This window comes from Dendropsophus ebraccatus, chromosome 5, assembly GCF_027789765.1.
Source record: "Dendropsophus ebraccatus isolate aDenEbr1 chromosome 5, aDenEbr1.pat, whole genome shotgun sequence".
Classification (NCBI taxonomy): Eukaryota; Metazoa; Chordata; class Amphibia; order Anura; family Hylidae; genus Dendropsophus; species Dendropsophus ebraccatus.
In genome coordinates, this window is record NC_091458.1 from 10,253,957 (window position 1) to 10,270,704 (window position 16,748).

The 16,748-nt window shown below is 46.8% G+C and overlaps 1 protein-coding gene across 1 annotated transcript; it reads left to right on the top strand.

The window, feature by feature from the left end:
• The first annotated feature begins 11,966 nt into the window (after positions 1-11,966).
• LOC138794010 (olfactory receptor 1E16-like) lies at positions 11,967-12,935 on the top strand. Its single transcript, XM_069972776.1, has one exon. The coding sequence runs from the start codon at positions 11,967-11,969 to the stop codon at positions 12,933-12,935; it is 969 nt and encodes a 322-aa protein (XP_069828877.1).
• Positions 12,936-16,748: the final 3,813 nt, after the last annotated feature.

The window sequence follows — 16,748 nt, forward strand, 5'->3', positions numbered from 1 at the left end:
CGTAAGGATTATGGAAAGTAAGGTTAACCCCTTAGTGACCGGGCTTTATTCCGATGCGTACGCCTTTTAACAGCGGGTGCATCGGAATAAATTACCGCCCGGCGGCGGCAGCAGAGCGGGTGATCAGCGGTCAGTGTGACCGCTGACACTCTCCTGTAACTGCCCGGAGCGGAGGATTAACCCCATAAATGCCACTTACGCGATCGCGATGTCCCGCGGCGCCGTCCGGTGTCCTGGTGGTCTCCATGGTAATCCGGGGTCCTAATGAAGGTCCCCGGGGTCAGCATGGAGATGCCTCATGCTGACAGGGGTGGCCGTGGCTATTGCCTGTCAGCATGAGGCATGATACAATACATTGCAGTACTGCAGTGTATTGTATCAGTGATATAAGTATTTTACACTAGTGTACAGTAATGTACACTAGTGTAAAAGTAAAAAAGTGTGCACCAAACACAACACAGCCCCCCCCAATAATAAAAATTTATTACATTCCCCATACACAATAAAAGTTGACATAAAAGTGATCAAAAACACAAATCATATACTTATTTGGTATTGTTACGTCCGTAACCACCCAATCTATAAAACTTTATCAATAATTAAACCGCACGACACACGCTGTAAAAAAAACAAAAAAAACAGTACCAGAATAGCAGTATTTTATCAATCTGCTTTAGAAAATACGTTATAAAAGAGATCAAAAAGTCATATACATGTAAAACTTGGTATCAAAAGAAACTACAGATCTTCCCGCAAAAAATAAGCCCAAAACCAGATCTGTCTCGCAAAAGATAGGAACGCTATGGATCTTGCAATGTGGTGACAATTTTTGTGGGTTTTTGCTTGGAGGATAGTTTCTATTGCGCCAAAGTGGTAATAGTTAAAAAAAAACTACACAAATGTGGTATCGCCGTAACCGTAGCGACCCAGAGAATACATGTATTATGTTATTAGTGACCGCCGATACGGATTTTTACGGCGATCACTAATGGGCTCTATTCTGCTGCCATCAGCTCTTTATCGCGATGGCGCAGAATAGTGCAGCGGCGCCAGTAATGCTCGCAGCCCCCTCCTCTCAGCTACTGGAGGTAGCTGAGGGGTTGGGGTAGAATGTGGGGTCAGTCCCGGCCAGTCCCCTCACCGGCGATCGCCGTTATTACCAGTATAACGGCGGCCACCGGTAACGGGCATTGTCAGTCCAGCTGAACGCTTTCATCTCTTCTCACAGTGAATCCACAGTGAGAGGAGATGAGAACATGTCCCCCCCTGTCCCCAGAATTAACCCTAGTGACCTGGTCATTGACCCTCCCCTCCCTGGGCGGCCATCTTGGATCCAAGATGGCCACCGCCATCATTGTGTACAGACTCTGTTCACAGTGATGGATTCCTAAAAATGATCAAAGCTCCATTCTCTCCACCACCGGAGGTGGCAGAGAGCATGGGACAATGATCGGGGACCACCCGGTGTGGTCCCAGTACAAGCGATCAGCTGTATATACTATATACCGCTGATCGCTTGTTCCAAATGGTGCCGGCACTTTTTTACCCCTGTCACCAAAGTCAAAAGCTGCCCCGGATTAGCTGTAACCACCCCAGATTACCTGTAACCACCCCAGATTACCTGTAACCACCCCAGATTACCTGTAACCACCCCAGATTGCCCGCCACCTCCCCAGATTGCCTGTAACCACCCAGATTGCCCGTAACCCCCCCAGATTGCCCGTAACCCCCCCAGACAGCCCGTAACCATCGCAGACAGCCCGTAGCCACCCCAGATTGCCGGTCGCCACCCCAGATCACCAGTGAACACCCCAGATTGCACGTCACCACCCCAGATAGCCAGTGAACACCACCAGATTGCTCATCACCACCCCAGATAGCCAGTGAACACTCCCAGATAGCCAGTGAACACCCCCAGATAGCCAGTAAACACCCCCAGATTGCCCGTAACCACCCCCAATAGCCAGTAAACACCCCCAGATTGCCTGTACCCCCCATATAGCCAGTAAACACCCCCAGATTGCCCGTACCCCCCATATAGCCAGTAAACACTCCCAGATTGCCTGTAACCTACCCAGATTGGCACAGACTGCTCGTAACCACCCGAGATTGCCCATAACCGCCCCAGATTGCCTGTCGTCACCTCAGATAGCCAGTAAACACCCTGAGATTTTCCATTACCACCCCAGATAGCCAGGGCCAAATTTGCCACTAGGCACCCGTGATCCGGTGCCTCCTCCGTAGGCACCGGCCCACGGGTGCCTAGTCCGCGCCGGGGGGGTGGGGGGGGTGGAGACGGAGCGGCCAGTAGCAGGATGGGCAGGCAGGCTGGTTCCCTCCCCCCATGCAGCTCCGGGGTGCAAGGCAGGGGGTGAGCTTCCGGCACACAGTCTGACAGAGGCCGGAAGCTCACAGCTGCAGCCCTGCGATCCCGGTTCTTCTCTCCTTCTCGGCGGCGCTCACATGATGTGACGTCATCGCCGAGCAGGAGAGAAGATCCGCGACCGCGGGGCTGCAGCTGTGAGCTTCCGGCCTTTGTCAGACTGTGTGTGCTGGAAGCTCGCCACGGTGACCTGCGGACCCCTGACCTGCATTGAGAGGTGGGAAGCTCACCCCGGACCCAGACCTGCATTTGGGGGGGGGGGGGAACAGCCTGCCTGCCCATCCTGCTCCTGGCCTCTCCCCCTGCCCCCCCCCCAGCCTCTCCCCTGCCCCCCAGCCTCTCCCCCTGCCCCCCCCCCCAGCCTCTCCCCTGCCCCCCAGCCTCTCCCCCTGCCCCCCAGCCTCTCCCCTGGTCCCCAGCCTCTCCCCCCTGCATTCTCAGCCTCTGCCCTAACCCTCAGCCTCTCCCCTGCCACCCCAGCCTCTCCCCTGCACCCCCAGCCTCTTTCCTGCCCCTCCCAGCTTCTCCCCTGCCCCCCCAGCCTCTCCCCTGCCCCCAGCCTCTCCACCCAACCCTCAGCCTCTCCCCCTACCCCCAGCCTCTCCCCTGCCCCCCAGCCTCTCCACCTAACCCTCAGCCTCTCCCCTTGTCCCCAGCCTCTCCCCCTGCCCCCCAGCCTCTCCCTGGTCCCCAGCCTCTCCCCTCTGCATTCTCAGCCTCTCCTCTAACCCTCAGCCTCTCCCCTGCTCCCCCAGCCTCTCCCCTGCACCCCCAGCCTCTCCCCTGCACCCCCCAGCCTCTCCCCTGCCACCCAGCCTCTCCCCTGCCCCCAGCCTCTCCCCTACCCCCCCAGACTGTCCCCCTAACCCCCAGCCTCACCCCTGCCCCCCAAGCCTCTCCCCTGCCCCCCAGCCTCTCCCCCTAACCCTCAGCCTCTCCCCCTAACCCTCAGCCTCTCCCCCTAACCCTCAGCCTCTCCCCTGCCCCCCAGTGTCTCCCCTGACCCCAGCGTCTCCCCTGCCCCCCCAGCCTCTCCACCTAACCCTCAGCCTCTCCCCTGCCCCCCCCCAGCCTCTCCCCTGCCCCTCCAGCCTCTCCACCTAACCCTCAGCCTCTTCCCCTACCCCCAGCCTCTCCCCTGCCCCCCAGCCTCTCCCCCTAACCCTCAGCCTCTCCCCCTAACCCTCAGCCTCTCCCCTGCCCCCCAGCCTCTCCCCCTGCCCCCCAGCCTCTCCCCTGGTCCCCAGCCTCTCCCCCCTGCATTCTCAGCCTCTCCCCTGACCCCCCAGCCTCTCCCCCTGACCCCCAGCCTCTCCCCCTAACCCTCAGCTTTTCCCCTCCCCCCCAGCCTCTCCCCTGCCCCCAGACTCTCCCCTACCCCCCCCCCCCCAGACTCTCCCCTACTCCCCCAGACTCTCCCCCTAACCCCCAGCCTCTCCGCTGCCCCCCAGCCTCTCCCCTGCCCCCTCAGCCTCTCCCCCTAACCCTCAGCCTCTCCCCTGCCCCCCAGCGTCTCCCCTGCCCCCAGCCTCTCCCCCTGCCCCCCAGCCTCTCCCCTGCCCCCAGCCTCTCCCCCCTGCATTCTCAGCTGCTCCCCCTGCCTCCCAGCCCCTCCCCCTGACCCCCAGCTTCTCCCTCCCACCCCCAGCCTCTCCCCCTGCCCCCAGCCTCTCCCCCTGAATCCAAGCTTCTCCCCTGCCCCCAACCTCTCCCCCTGACCCCCAGCCTCTCCCCCTGAACCCCAGCTTCTCCCGTGAGCCCCAGCCCCCCTGAACCCCAGCTTCTCCCCTGCCACCCTAGCTGCCCCTCCCTGCTGCTCCCCTGCCCCCCAGCTGCTCTCCCTTTCCCCCAGCTGCCTCCCTTCCCCAGTCACCCCCAGCTGCCTCCCTTCCCCAGTCACCCCCAGCTGCCTCTCTTCCCCAGTCACCCCCAGCTGCCTCCCTTCCTCAGTCCCCCCCCCAGCTGCCTCCCTTCCCCAGTCACCCCCAGCTGCCTCCCTTCCCCAGTCACCCCCAGCTGCCTCCCTTCCCCAGTCACCCCCAGCTGCCCACACTGCAGACGAGTTGTCGTCGGAGAAGTCTTCATGATGCTGCGCCAGATGGAGAAGAAAGCAAAAAGTTAGCGACGGCAATTCGAGAAGACGTCACCTGTGAGTCATTAGTAACTGCACTGTAATCACTTCTATACTGTGCAGAGCCTGTGCACCATTGGGGTCTCAATGGGTCAGTGTATGGTTTGCGGTAGTGTACTGACACATCCCTGCGGTCACTACAGTACACTAGCCCAAACTTTCAAACTAGGACCCAACTACAAGAGCTGCAGGCACTACAACTCCCAGCATATCCTGAGGGCTGTAGACTGTCAGTAAATGTTCGGAGTTGTAGTGCCTGCAGCTGTTGTAGTTGGGTCCTAGGTGCATTATACACTGGAGGCTTTGTGGGAGATCAGAATACAGAGATCTGTGGGGGCTCAGTGCAGGGAAGTGACCGCAGAACATCACTAATAGGGGATAGAACAAAAACATCTACCCGTATCCCTATTAGTGATGTTCTGGGGTCACGTCCCTGCACTGAGCCCCCACATATCTATGTATTCTGATCTCTCACAACGCCTCCAGGACCCAACTACAACAGCTGCAGGCACTACAACTCCCAGAACAGTCGGCAGCCCTCAGGATATGCTGGGAGTTGTAGTGCCTGCAGCTGCTGTAGTTGGGTCCTAGGTGCATTATACACTGGATGCTTTGTGGCATATAAGTATACATAGATCTGTGGGGGCTCAGTGTAGGGAAGTGACCACAGAACAGCACTAATAGGGGATAGGGGGAGATGTTTTTGTTATGTCCCATATTAGTGCTGTTCTGGGGTCACTTCCCTGCACTGAGCCCCCACAGATCTATGTATTCTTATATGCCACAAAGCATCCAGTGTATAGGACCCAACTACAACAGCTGCAGGCACTACAACTCCCAGCATGTACTGACAGTCTGCAGCCCTCAGGATATGTTGGTAGTTGTAGTACAGCAGTACAATCCTCTGATAGCTGCCGCTGTAGACAGATGTATTACTGGACCTTCAGGGCTGATGGTTGTCACCCACAGATTGCAGCCACCAGGAGCCTCTGCACACAGTGATTTATTACAGGGTTGTCCTCTCAGAGACTACAACTCCCAGCATACCCTGAGAGCTGTATAAATGGAGGGTGTTCTGAGATTTGTCACAGATACAGATGAATTCAGGAAAGGAGCGGGTCAGCATGTTGTGTCTCACTGGTTCTATATTGGTGGGCTCCAGGTACCCCAGTCCAACACTGGACAGAACCAGTCCCCAAACTAAGACGTCCCCGGCCTCCTTCCTTCCTCCATCACGTCTGTTTGATGAGAACAGCAGGCATCAAGCAGAGCGGCACCCAAGTGCCAGGGTGTATACCATGCATGTACAGTAACGGGGGGGGGGGGGGGGGGGGGCGCCTCTGCGTGCAAAGTGCCTAGGGCAGCATGAACTCTAAATACAGGCCTGCAGATAGCCAGTAAACACCCACATATTGCCTGTAACTAAAATGACACTCCTTCCCTTCTGAGCCCTGCTGTGTGTACTTTCCTCCCATACCTGTGGGGTCAAAATGGTCACCACACCCCAAGATGAATTCTTTGAGGGGTGTACTTTCCTAAATGGGGTGACTTTTGGGGGGGGGGGGGTTATTCTGCTGACACTACAGGGGCGCTGCAAACGCACTTGGCGCTTAGAAACTTCTTCAGAAAAATCATGCACTGAAAATGCTAATTGGCGCTCCCTTCCTTCTGAGGCCTGCTGTGTGCCCAAACAGTGGTTTATGCCCACATATTGGGTACCGTTTTACTCAGGAGAACCTGCGTTACATATATTGGGGTGATTTTTTTCCCCTGTTCCTCGTGAAATTGAGAAATTTCAAACTAAAGGAACATATTATTGGGAAAATTCTATTTTTTTTTTCATTTTTACTGTCTTCTTTTGAATACTTTCCTCCAATACCTGTGGGGTCAAAATGGTCACCACACCCCAAGATGAATTCTTTGGGGGTGTACTTTCCTAAATGGGGTGACTTTTGGGGGGGGGGTTATTCTGCTGACACTACAGGGGCTCTGCAAACGAACCTGGCGCTCAGAAACTTCTTCAGAAAAATCTGCACTGATAATGCTAATTGGCGCTCCTTCCATTCTGAGCCCCGTTGTGTGCCCTTACAGTGATTTATGCCCACGTATGGGGTGCCGTTATACTCAAGAGAACCTGCGTTATATATATTGGGGTGAGTTTTCTCCCCTGTTCCTCGTGAAATTGAGAAATTTCAAACTAAACAAACATATAATTGGGAAAATTCTATTTTTTCATTTTTACCGTCTTCTTTTGAATACTTTCCTCTAATACCTATGGGGTCAAAATGGTCACCACACCCCAAGATGTATTCTTTGAGGGGTGTACTTTCCAAAATGGGGTGACTTTTGCGGGGGTTCTATTCTGCTGACACTACAGGGGGGCTGCAAACGCACCTGGCGCTCAGAAAATTCTTCAGCAAAATCTGAACTGGAAATGCTAATTGTCGCTCCTTCCCTTCTGAGCCCCGCTGTGTGGTTAACGCCCACATATCGGGTATCATTGTACACAGGAGAACCTGCGTTACAAAATTTGGGGTGCATTTTCTCTCATGTTGCTTATGAAAATGAGATACTTTAATCTTAACAAATATATTATTGGAAAATTTCTATTTTCCATTTTTTTCCGGCCTAATTGTGAATACTTTCCTCCAGCCCCTGTAGAGTTAAAATACTCATTATACCCCTAGATTAATTCTTTAAGGTGTCTAGTTTCCAAAATGGGGTCACTTATGGGGGTTTACAATATACAAGCCTCCTTAATCAACTTAAAAAAAGAACTGGTGCCTAAAAAAAAATCAGTTTTGGAAATTTCATAAAAATTTCATAATTTGCTGATACATTTCTAAGCCCCGTAACACCCTAAAAAAGTGAAATATGTTTACGAAATGAAGGCAGAATAAAGAGGATATATTCATAATGTGACTTACTAACTAATTTTTGTCATGTGACTTTCTTTTTTTAAAAGCAAAGAATTTCAAAGTTCATAAAGTGCAAATTTTTCATGATATGTTGATGTTTTTCACAAAAAAAACACAAGACTGTGACCAAATTTTGCCACTAACATAAAGTACCATATGTTACGAAAAAACAATCTCAGAATCGCTAGCATACGTTAAAGCATCACTGAGCTATAAGCGCATAAAGTGAGACAGGTCAGATTTTGAAAAATGAGCCTGGTCATTAAGGCCCAAATAGGCTTGGTCCCTAAGGGGTTAATATTGATAAGTCTTGTAAGATCCTTGTAGATAGGGTAAAGTCCATGCAGACCTTGTGAAGTCAATGTAGCCTTGTAATGACCATAAAAACTCCATGTATACCTTAAAGAATTAATATACTCTACACCTTGTAAAATCCATGTAGGCCTTAAAGATCCATGCAGACTATGTAAAATCCAAAGAGGTTTTTACGCTCCATGTTGACCTTTTAGGGTCTCTGTAGACCTTAAAGGTTCCATGTAGAACATGCAAGCTCCATACTAACTGTGTCAGATTCTTATAGACCACAAAAGTCTATGCACACTGTTTATGCTCAATGTAAATTTTGCAGGATCCAAGTAGGCTTTGTAAGATTCTTGCAGACCATATATCATCTGTGTAGTTCTTGTATAAGGCTCAGTTTTCCTCCTGTATTGTCAAATTCTAAGTTGTGACACTCAAAAAGATTAGTGTGGTGTCCCACTTAGGCACCTGGGTAGTTTTTCAGTAGTTTCATTGTGTTTATAATGTAATATCTAAATAGAGACTCCCAGAAGTAATTGTTCCTTCTCACAAATCTTGAGGAAAATCTGAAAGAAAATGCAAACAGGAGAATTGACATGAATATTTCTTTTGGATTTTTTATAATTTCATTTTACAAATCAAATATCCACAGTTAGGAAATATTGTAAATATATGCAATTGTCATTTATTCTAAATGTATTGTTAGTAAGACTAAAGATACATTTCTTAAAGAGGGTTGTCATAATCTCATGACATGTAGTAATCTTCAATTTACCAAATCACATTTACACTATAGTTAGTATACGGCGGCCATCATTTCAAGGGATTCTGACTAACCCCATATGTCAGGGACAGGGAAACTTTGGCCCTCCAGCTCTTTCAAAACTACAATTTCCACCATGCCTGGAAAGCCCAAGCTTGGCTTCAGCTGCCCAGGCATGATGGGAATTGTAGTTTTGCAATAGTTGGGGCGCTGAAGGTTCCTCACTTTCCATTACATTAGATATACCAAGGAACACAGTGAAGACATTCATCAAAAAGTGAATAAAATTTGGGCTTTATGTCTGTCAAAAATTGATGAAAAGACAAGAAGAAAATTGGTCCAGGACTACTGCAACATTCAGGAGGTGTAGTGATATTTAGCAAGTCCTGGTTGTGTGTTACATGTGAAAACAATCTCCCATATTCCCCATATGTCTGGGCTATGGAGTCTTTAACTAAAACTCTGTCTATGATTTGCCAAAAATGTGCAAGAAGCATGCGGGAAATCGTGTTCTGGTCTGATGAGACCAAGCCCACAGTGATGCATGTTGGAGGCAGCATTATGCTCTGGGGCTGAAGCAGGAACTGGGGCTTTAGTCAAGGTAGCGTAAATTGTAAAGAGTAATTTTGGCACAAAACCTTGAGGCTTCTGCTAAAAAGATGAAGATGAACAGGAGTTTACCCAATTGCCCAAAGCATCACTGCAACATCAACATAAGAACCAGAAGAAGATCAATGTTTTGGAATGGCTTAGCCAGAGCCCAGACCTGACTTCAATGGAAAATGTGTGTGTTGACCTTAAAGAGAATGTACCAACAGGTACATCCTCTTTAATATGACCCACGGATAGAACGGCGCTGTCACGAGGAAGCCGATGCCGTGGTCTGTTTTTTGAACCTCGGCCCTGTTCCCGTGTACGGTGCCATTCTATCCTTGGGTACCGGGCTGGGACTGAAGCACAGGAGGCGGGCCGGCCCACCCCCATCCATTACGCGACTCCATTGATTCTAATGGAGCCGCGTCCTGTGCTTCAGCCCCAGCCCGGTACCCGTGGATAGATCGGCACCCTACACGGGAACCAGGCCGAGGTTCAAAAAACGGACTGCGGCACCGGCTTACCCGTGATGGTGCTGTTCTTTCCGTTGGTAATATTAAAGAGAAACAACCCAAAACAAAGTCCTGCCTAAATAAATCTACTGTGCAACCAAACCTATACACACAACCAAAGAAATTGCACAAATAATCTAGAAGTATAACAAATCCTTTATTACCATATACATCATATACATAATATTAAAAACTCAAAATTACCATGGGGAATGACACAGATAACACTAAGGCCAGAGGGGGAGAACCAACCAAATATATATATATAAATATGCTAAAGTGCTATAGTGTAATATGTGCCAATTACAACGCTGCCATCTGGTGGTCACTAATAGTAAAGTACAGGCAATGATGTTGAACTAGAACACCCCAACATAGAAGTGGACAGCTAAACCAGTACTATATAATCTATAGAGGAAAACAGGTACGTAATTCCTCAGCTGGCCACCAACTAACAGAGGAGCGCCAGAAGGAAAACGCCATATACAATTGCAGTTCATATGTGACCACACTCCAGCGTCCAGGCACCGCACACACACTGAGATCTTACCCCCGTCTGGCCCACAAGCCCGACGCACGTTTCGCTCTCTTCATCAGGAGCTCCTGATGGATTAAAAGCTATCCGAAGGTACAAGTGGTTTGGGGGGGGGGGTCAGATTGTGGGTACAGAGTCGCTTTAAGTTTAAAAATGACTATGAGTTTAGAAGTTGTAGAGGAAGGAAACTTAAGCCCACAAAATTTGGCAGTCGGGAAGGAGTTAAATTTTCATAGAAGACATTTCTAAGCAATCCTTAGATTAGCATTGGTCAGTTAAATCTGCACTCTACTAGTAGAGCCTGGCTTAGGCAGTGTGTACAAGCTGATCTACAGTGGCAGGCACGTAGGTCCAGTAAAGCTGGATATACAGTAAACTGATTTTTTTTTCCACGGACAATATGTAACTATTTGCTAATATGAGAACATTTTGAATTTTCCAGAGTTTTAATAAAACTCCTGAGACGTCTCATCAGCAAAGTTTGTGGCGTGATGTCTGCAGCCACCGGGGACGTTCCCCATAGGACGACACATACTATATATTGTACAGAGACTGTGATCAGCAGACGGCCGGGGGATCTGCTGAGACGTCTTCTTCATATTCACCGTGAGTAATAAGATACAGACAGATGATATATATATTATATACAGGGTCATACACTCCTCCATATTACACCCTGTTACCAGCTCAATGTCTGATACTAAAGTCCAGGTAGAAAGTTGTAAATCTGAAAGGAAAGCAGAGACATCCCCATCCCCGATCACTGAGGGATTAACCCTTTAGCTTCTTTTCTTCACAGCCAGTTCTCAGTTTTCTTCCTTGTCTTCTGTAAGGCAGACATTTTTTTTTTATTTTACTCTGGAAGGAATCTGTTTAATAACATCATATAGCGTACATAGCTAGTCCGAGGGCCATAACTCTTATTTTTTTGTTTACAGAACCACAGAAGGACATAGTCGCTGTTCCCTAAACTTTGAGGCTGATTTCACACACGGCAGTTTTTGTGCTAAAGCTAGAAGTGGATTAAAACGGAAAGGGAAATATAAAGGAAGGGCTTACAGTATAGTTCTGTTTCCTACTGGGTCCACTTCTGGACTTGGCTAAAACACTGCCATGTGAGAAACAAGACTAATAGAACACATTATTAGTCCATGTTGCCACCGTCTTTCCCTAAAAGTAATGACAGCTGCAAATAATGTTCTTGATTAGAGATGAGCAAACCGGGTTCGGGTTCGAGTCCATCCGAACCTGAACGATCGGCATTTGATTAGCGGTGGCTGCTGAAGTTGGATAAAGCCCTAAGGCTATGTGATAAAATTTGGATATAGTCATTGGCTGTATCCATGTTTTCCAGACAACCTTAGAGCTTTATCCAACTTCAGCAGCCCCAGCTAATCAAATGCCGATCGTTCGGGTTCGGCTGGACTCGAACCCGAACCCGGTTCGCTCATCTCTATTCTTGATCATCATTTGTGACCACAAAATCCAATTGTGGGAACATAGGAATGGGAAATAATTTTTTGAAACAATATATGGTAAAATAAACGGTGCCTATAATAAGACAACAAGAAACAAGTCCTCGTACAGCAATGTGAACAGTGGTTAATATCTAAATTCTGAAAACTAAAATTTGAACCTAAACTTATTTATTTTATTTAAGATGTCAGATCTCATTTCTGACCCAACATTTAAAGTTCTTGAAGCCACATGCCTCATGTTTTACCCTTTATTCTTTAAGGCAGAAGACATATTGTAGGACGGAATACTAATCAATGCTAATCTATGTATAGTCTTGTGCATGTTTTCTAGGTGGTGTTTTAGAGCCAGAAAATGGGAAATGAGACTGAAATTTCAGAAGTTATTTTAGTGGGATTTCCAGGAATTCCTGAGAACATTTACAGCCTTGTGTCCACTGTGATGTTTTTGGTTTACATCTTCTCCCTTACCGCCAATGGCAGTGTCATTTGTCTGGTCGCCTTAAATACTTATCTACATCAACCCATGTATCTGGTTATAGCAAACCTTGCCACCTCTGATCTTTTATTTGATACGGTTACTTTACCGAAACTCATTGCCCGATACTGGTTTGGGTCGTCTTCTATTAACTTCAAAGTCTGTATCTTCCAAATGTTCTGGATCCATTACCTTGGAAGTGTTGATTCCTACCTGCTGATGTTCATGGCCGTGGATCGCTATGTTGCTATATCCCAGCCTCTGAGATACAACTTGATTATGACCAACAGGAGAACGATCATCATTTGCTCCTTCTTCTGGATTTTTGCAGCCACATCTACAAATGCAACTCTCACTATTCAGGCTTCCAACATTGTTTTGTGTAGCTCATCCACCAAGATAAACACTTTATTTTGTACCCATACGGCAGTCTTGGCAACAGCATGTACAGATGTCACCTTCATAAGGAAAGTGGCCTTTGTGTTTGCTATGGTGGTGCTCCTTGCACCTTTAGGGATCATTGTTCTTTCCTACGTCTTGATCGTAGTGGAGATTTCATCATCATCTCGCTCTGAAAATTGGCACAAACTCTTCTACACCTGCACAACCCATCTGCTGGTGGTGGCCTTGTATTATGTACCCCGAGTTTTCCTCTACACCATCTCTCTCAGTTCTGTAATAATTATTAGGCCAGATGTCCATGCCCTCATCCTGTTCCTTTACTCTGTTGTCCCCCATATGGCCAATCCTGTTATATATTTCCTCAGAACAAAGGAAATCAGGCAAACATTAAGGAAAGTTCTTCAGAGAATCAAATACAGGGTTGGTCATGGATTCATTTGTTAAAATAAGAATTATCTACAATACGGTCAATGTGAAACTTGCAAGATCCCTGTAGACCTCGATAAGTCCTTATGGGCCTTGTAAGATCCTTGTTGATATTACTGATGGAGAACAGGGAGTAGTCATCTGTTTTGGTTTTTATGAAGGGATCTATAGAGTGTACAGTCACCATCCTATGGACGGAACAAATATGCAAATTAGCTCTCCTTCAGAAGAAAGATACCCTAATGCCAACCATAGGTTGCTACTCTATAAATCAATGTCTAATGTGACATTAAGGGATGCTTTATATAAAAAAAAGTTATTATTTTCATGTTTCGCCAGGCAAAAGGTTCATAATCGGCCATTGTATGTTCAAGGTTTCTTGAACTCTCCATAAGTCCTTAGCCAACAAAAGTGAGTGGCCATTGCCTTAGGATTCCATCTTTCACTCTAGAAATAGGGTAGCCAACCCAGGAGTAACTTTGAATGGCCATACTGTAAAACTGCATTAGTTTCATAATACTATGCAATGTATGGACCAGATGCTGCTACAGAGCAGCTAATTTCCAGGGGCTAAACAACAGCTTATCCCTGGGCCGATATCAGGATAGGAAGCTATTGACATATGTTTTGCATATGAGAAGAGTTTTGTTATCATGAAAAAAAAAACGAAACCCTTAGGGCCGTATAAGATGGTAAGTGATATGCGTGCAGAACGTGCCTTTCTCATGAATAATAATAAGGCTTATACTTACCTGTTCTCCCCTGTTGTCCTGCAGCTGTTATTACACAGAGTGATAATATGCCAAGTCGGCTTGATCGGGCAGACAATCACTCTGTGTAATGGGCCCCTTAAGGCAATATCATGCTGATCATCCGTGCAGCCCATAGGATATAGCGGCGGTCTGCTGCCACCGCTCCTATTCCACGGTGCGGCAGCAGCAGATTGTTGCTATATAAGTCGTTTGTCTTTCAACATGTTGAAAGACAAACGACCTCAACGATCAGCCGACATGAACAATGTCAGCTGATCGTTGCTTCCTATTCCACGGGACAATTATCGCCTGTAACAGCGGATAATCGTTCCGTGGAATAGGGCCTTTAGTTATCGTTTTGGAAACATTCAGCTCAGAAGCTTCTGTAGCTTTTTTTCTTCAGCAACAAATTATAGCAGATAAAACGTCTGAGCTAGTAACAATACTGGATGATGTCCTTTTTGTTTCTTTAACCCTTTAAGGACCGTGCTAACTTTCATTTTTGCGTTTTCGTTTTTTCCTCCATGTGCTTAAAAGGCCATAGCACTTGCATTTTACACCTACAGACCCACATGAGCCCTTATTTTTTGCATCACTAATTGTACTTCGCAATGACAGGCTGAATTTTTCCATAAAATATGCTGCGAAACCAGAAAAAAATTATATGCGCAGTGAAATTGAAAAAAAAAAACGCAATTATTTTTCTTTGGGGGGGGGCTTCATTTTTACGACGTGTTTCCTATGGAAAAACTTAGTTGTTATATATGTTCCTCAAGTCATTACGATTACTATGATATATAACATGTATAACTTATATTGTATCTGATGGCCTGTAAAAAATTAAAACCATTGTTAACAAATATACGTTCCTTAAAATCGCTTTATTCCCAGGCTTATAGCACTTTTATCCTTTGGTCTATGGGGCTGTGTCAGGTGTCATTTTTTGTGCAATGCGCAATTTTTCAATTTGGGATTTTTTTGCGCTTACACCGTTTACCGTGCGAGGTCAGGAATGTGATTAATTAATAGTTCAGGCGATTACGCACGCGGTGATAAAAAACATGTTTATTTATTTATTTATTTTTATTTGTAAAATGGGAAAAGGGGGGTGATTCAGACTTTTATTAGTGGAGGGGATTTTTTATTAATAAAACACTTTTTTTTAACTTTCCCTTACAGTAATATGAAGCCCCCTGGGGGACTTCTATATACACAGTACTGATCTCCCATTGAGATCAATCCTGTGTATATAATAGAGCAATGATCCATCAGATCGGTGCTCTATTATAATGGTCTGCTGCAGACCATCTGAATAGATTGCCGAGCCGGGATCAGCGTCGGAGCAACGCTGAGCACCGGCCGGCTCATTAGAACGGATCTCCCCTCCGCGATCGCATCGCGGGGGGGAGATCCCCCACTGGACACCAGGGAGAGGGGGCACAGCTGCTATTCAAATGCAGCTGTCAGCTTTGACAGCGGCATTTGAATAGTTAATTAGCCGGCCGCGGCGGTCGGCCGCGCCGGCTAATACACGCGGTCCCTGGCTGCACTTAGCAACTGGGGACCGCGCGCTGCAGAGAGGGCTCACGCCGGGAGCCCTCTCTGTTTACTCTTAACGGCCGCATGACGGGTATACCATAGAGGTTAATATGTAAATGAGATTGAGATAAACATCTGAGGTTTTGGAGAATTCATTCTTTCCATCAATGCCGGTCCTCCTGTAGATGATAAGGCGACATTTATTTTAAATCACACTTGAAAAATAAACATTTGCACCTCGGTTTTCTGTAGTTTAATTGTGTTTCTAATGTAATATCTAAGTAAAGACTCCCAGAAGTAATTGTTCCTTAAGACAAATATTGAGGAAAAAGTGACGTTTTCTGATCGTGATTATGTGTAACTTGTTTTATGGTGTTGGCCCTGAAGTCTATGTAACCGGAAGTCTTTCATGCCTCCAATGTATGTTTGTTTATGTATTCTGTTTTGAAAAACTTTGAAAATAAACAATTTATAAAAAAAAAAAAGACAAATATTGAGGAAAATCCGAAAGAAAATGCAAAAAGGAGAATTGAGATGAATATTTCTGTTGGAGTTTTTACATTTTCATTTTACAAATCAAATATCCATAATTTGGAAAAAATTAGAAAATGTTATTTTATTTGACAATTATTATTAATAAGGACATGTTCCAACACTGTCGTTTTTGTTGTTGTTGTTTTTTGACATTTTTTGGAAATCTGTCATTTTGTTCCCAAATAACGACCGTTAAAGGGGTTATCCAGTGCTACAAAAACATGGCCACTTTTCCCCTTCTCTTGTCTCCAGTTCAGATGTGATTTGCAATTAAGCTCCATTTACTTTAATGGACCCCACCCAATCAGGAGACAAGAGAGGGAAAAAGTGGCCATGTTTTTGTAGCGCTGGATAATCCTTTCAAAGCATTGTCAATTAAATGTCAGAAATTCCAGAGGCTACAATGTTGCAGATAAAGACAGTGAAGGACTTGTTTACATCAGCTGTTTCAGAAGTGGTGGTGGTGTTGGTGGTAATGGGGGTTGGAGGGGGAGACAGAGAGGAAAGCTCACACACAGATTTTTATGTATTCAGCAGAAAGTGGCAGCTGAGACCTGGGGGAAGGAGACTGAATAGATAATAACTAGAGATGAGTGAGTAATACTCGATCGAATAGATGTTTGATCGAATACTACACTATTTGAAATACTCATTTTCGATCGAGCATCCTACTAAATACACAGTAAAAATTTGATTCCCCTCCCACCTTCCCTGGCGCCTTTTTTGGACCAATAACTATGTGGGGGGTGAGAGGCCCTGGGAGCACGCTGGCATCGCGAGAACAGTCTACATTCATTGGCTGGCTTAGTCATGTGACCTCCAAAGTACAAAAACTTGGGACTTCCTGCTCGCCATCAGATGTCATGTTGGACCTAGAGAGGTAGAGTGTGTGTAGCAGGGAGAAATAGGTTTTAGCACAGCACAGTATATTCTGTTCATATATAGAAAGAATCGGCCAGCTACCAGGACAGCAGCTGCTTTATTCAGACAGACAGGCAGCTGGTGT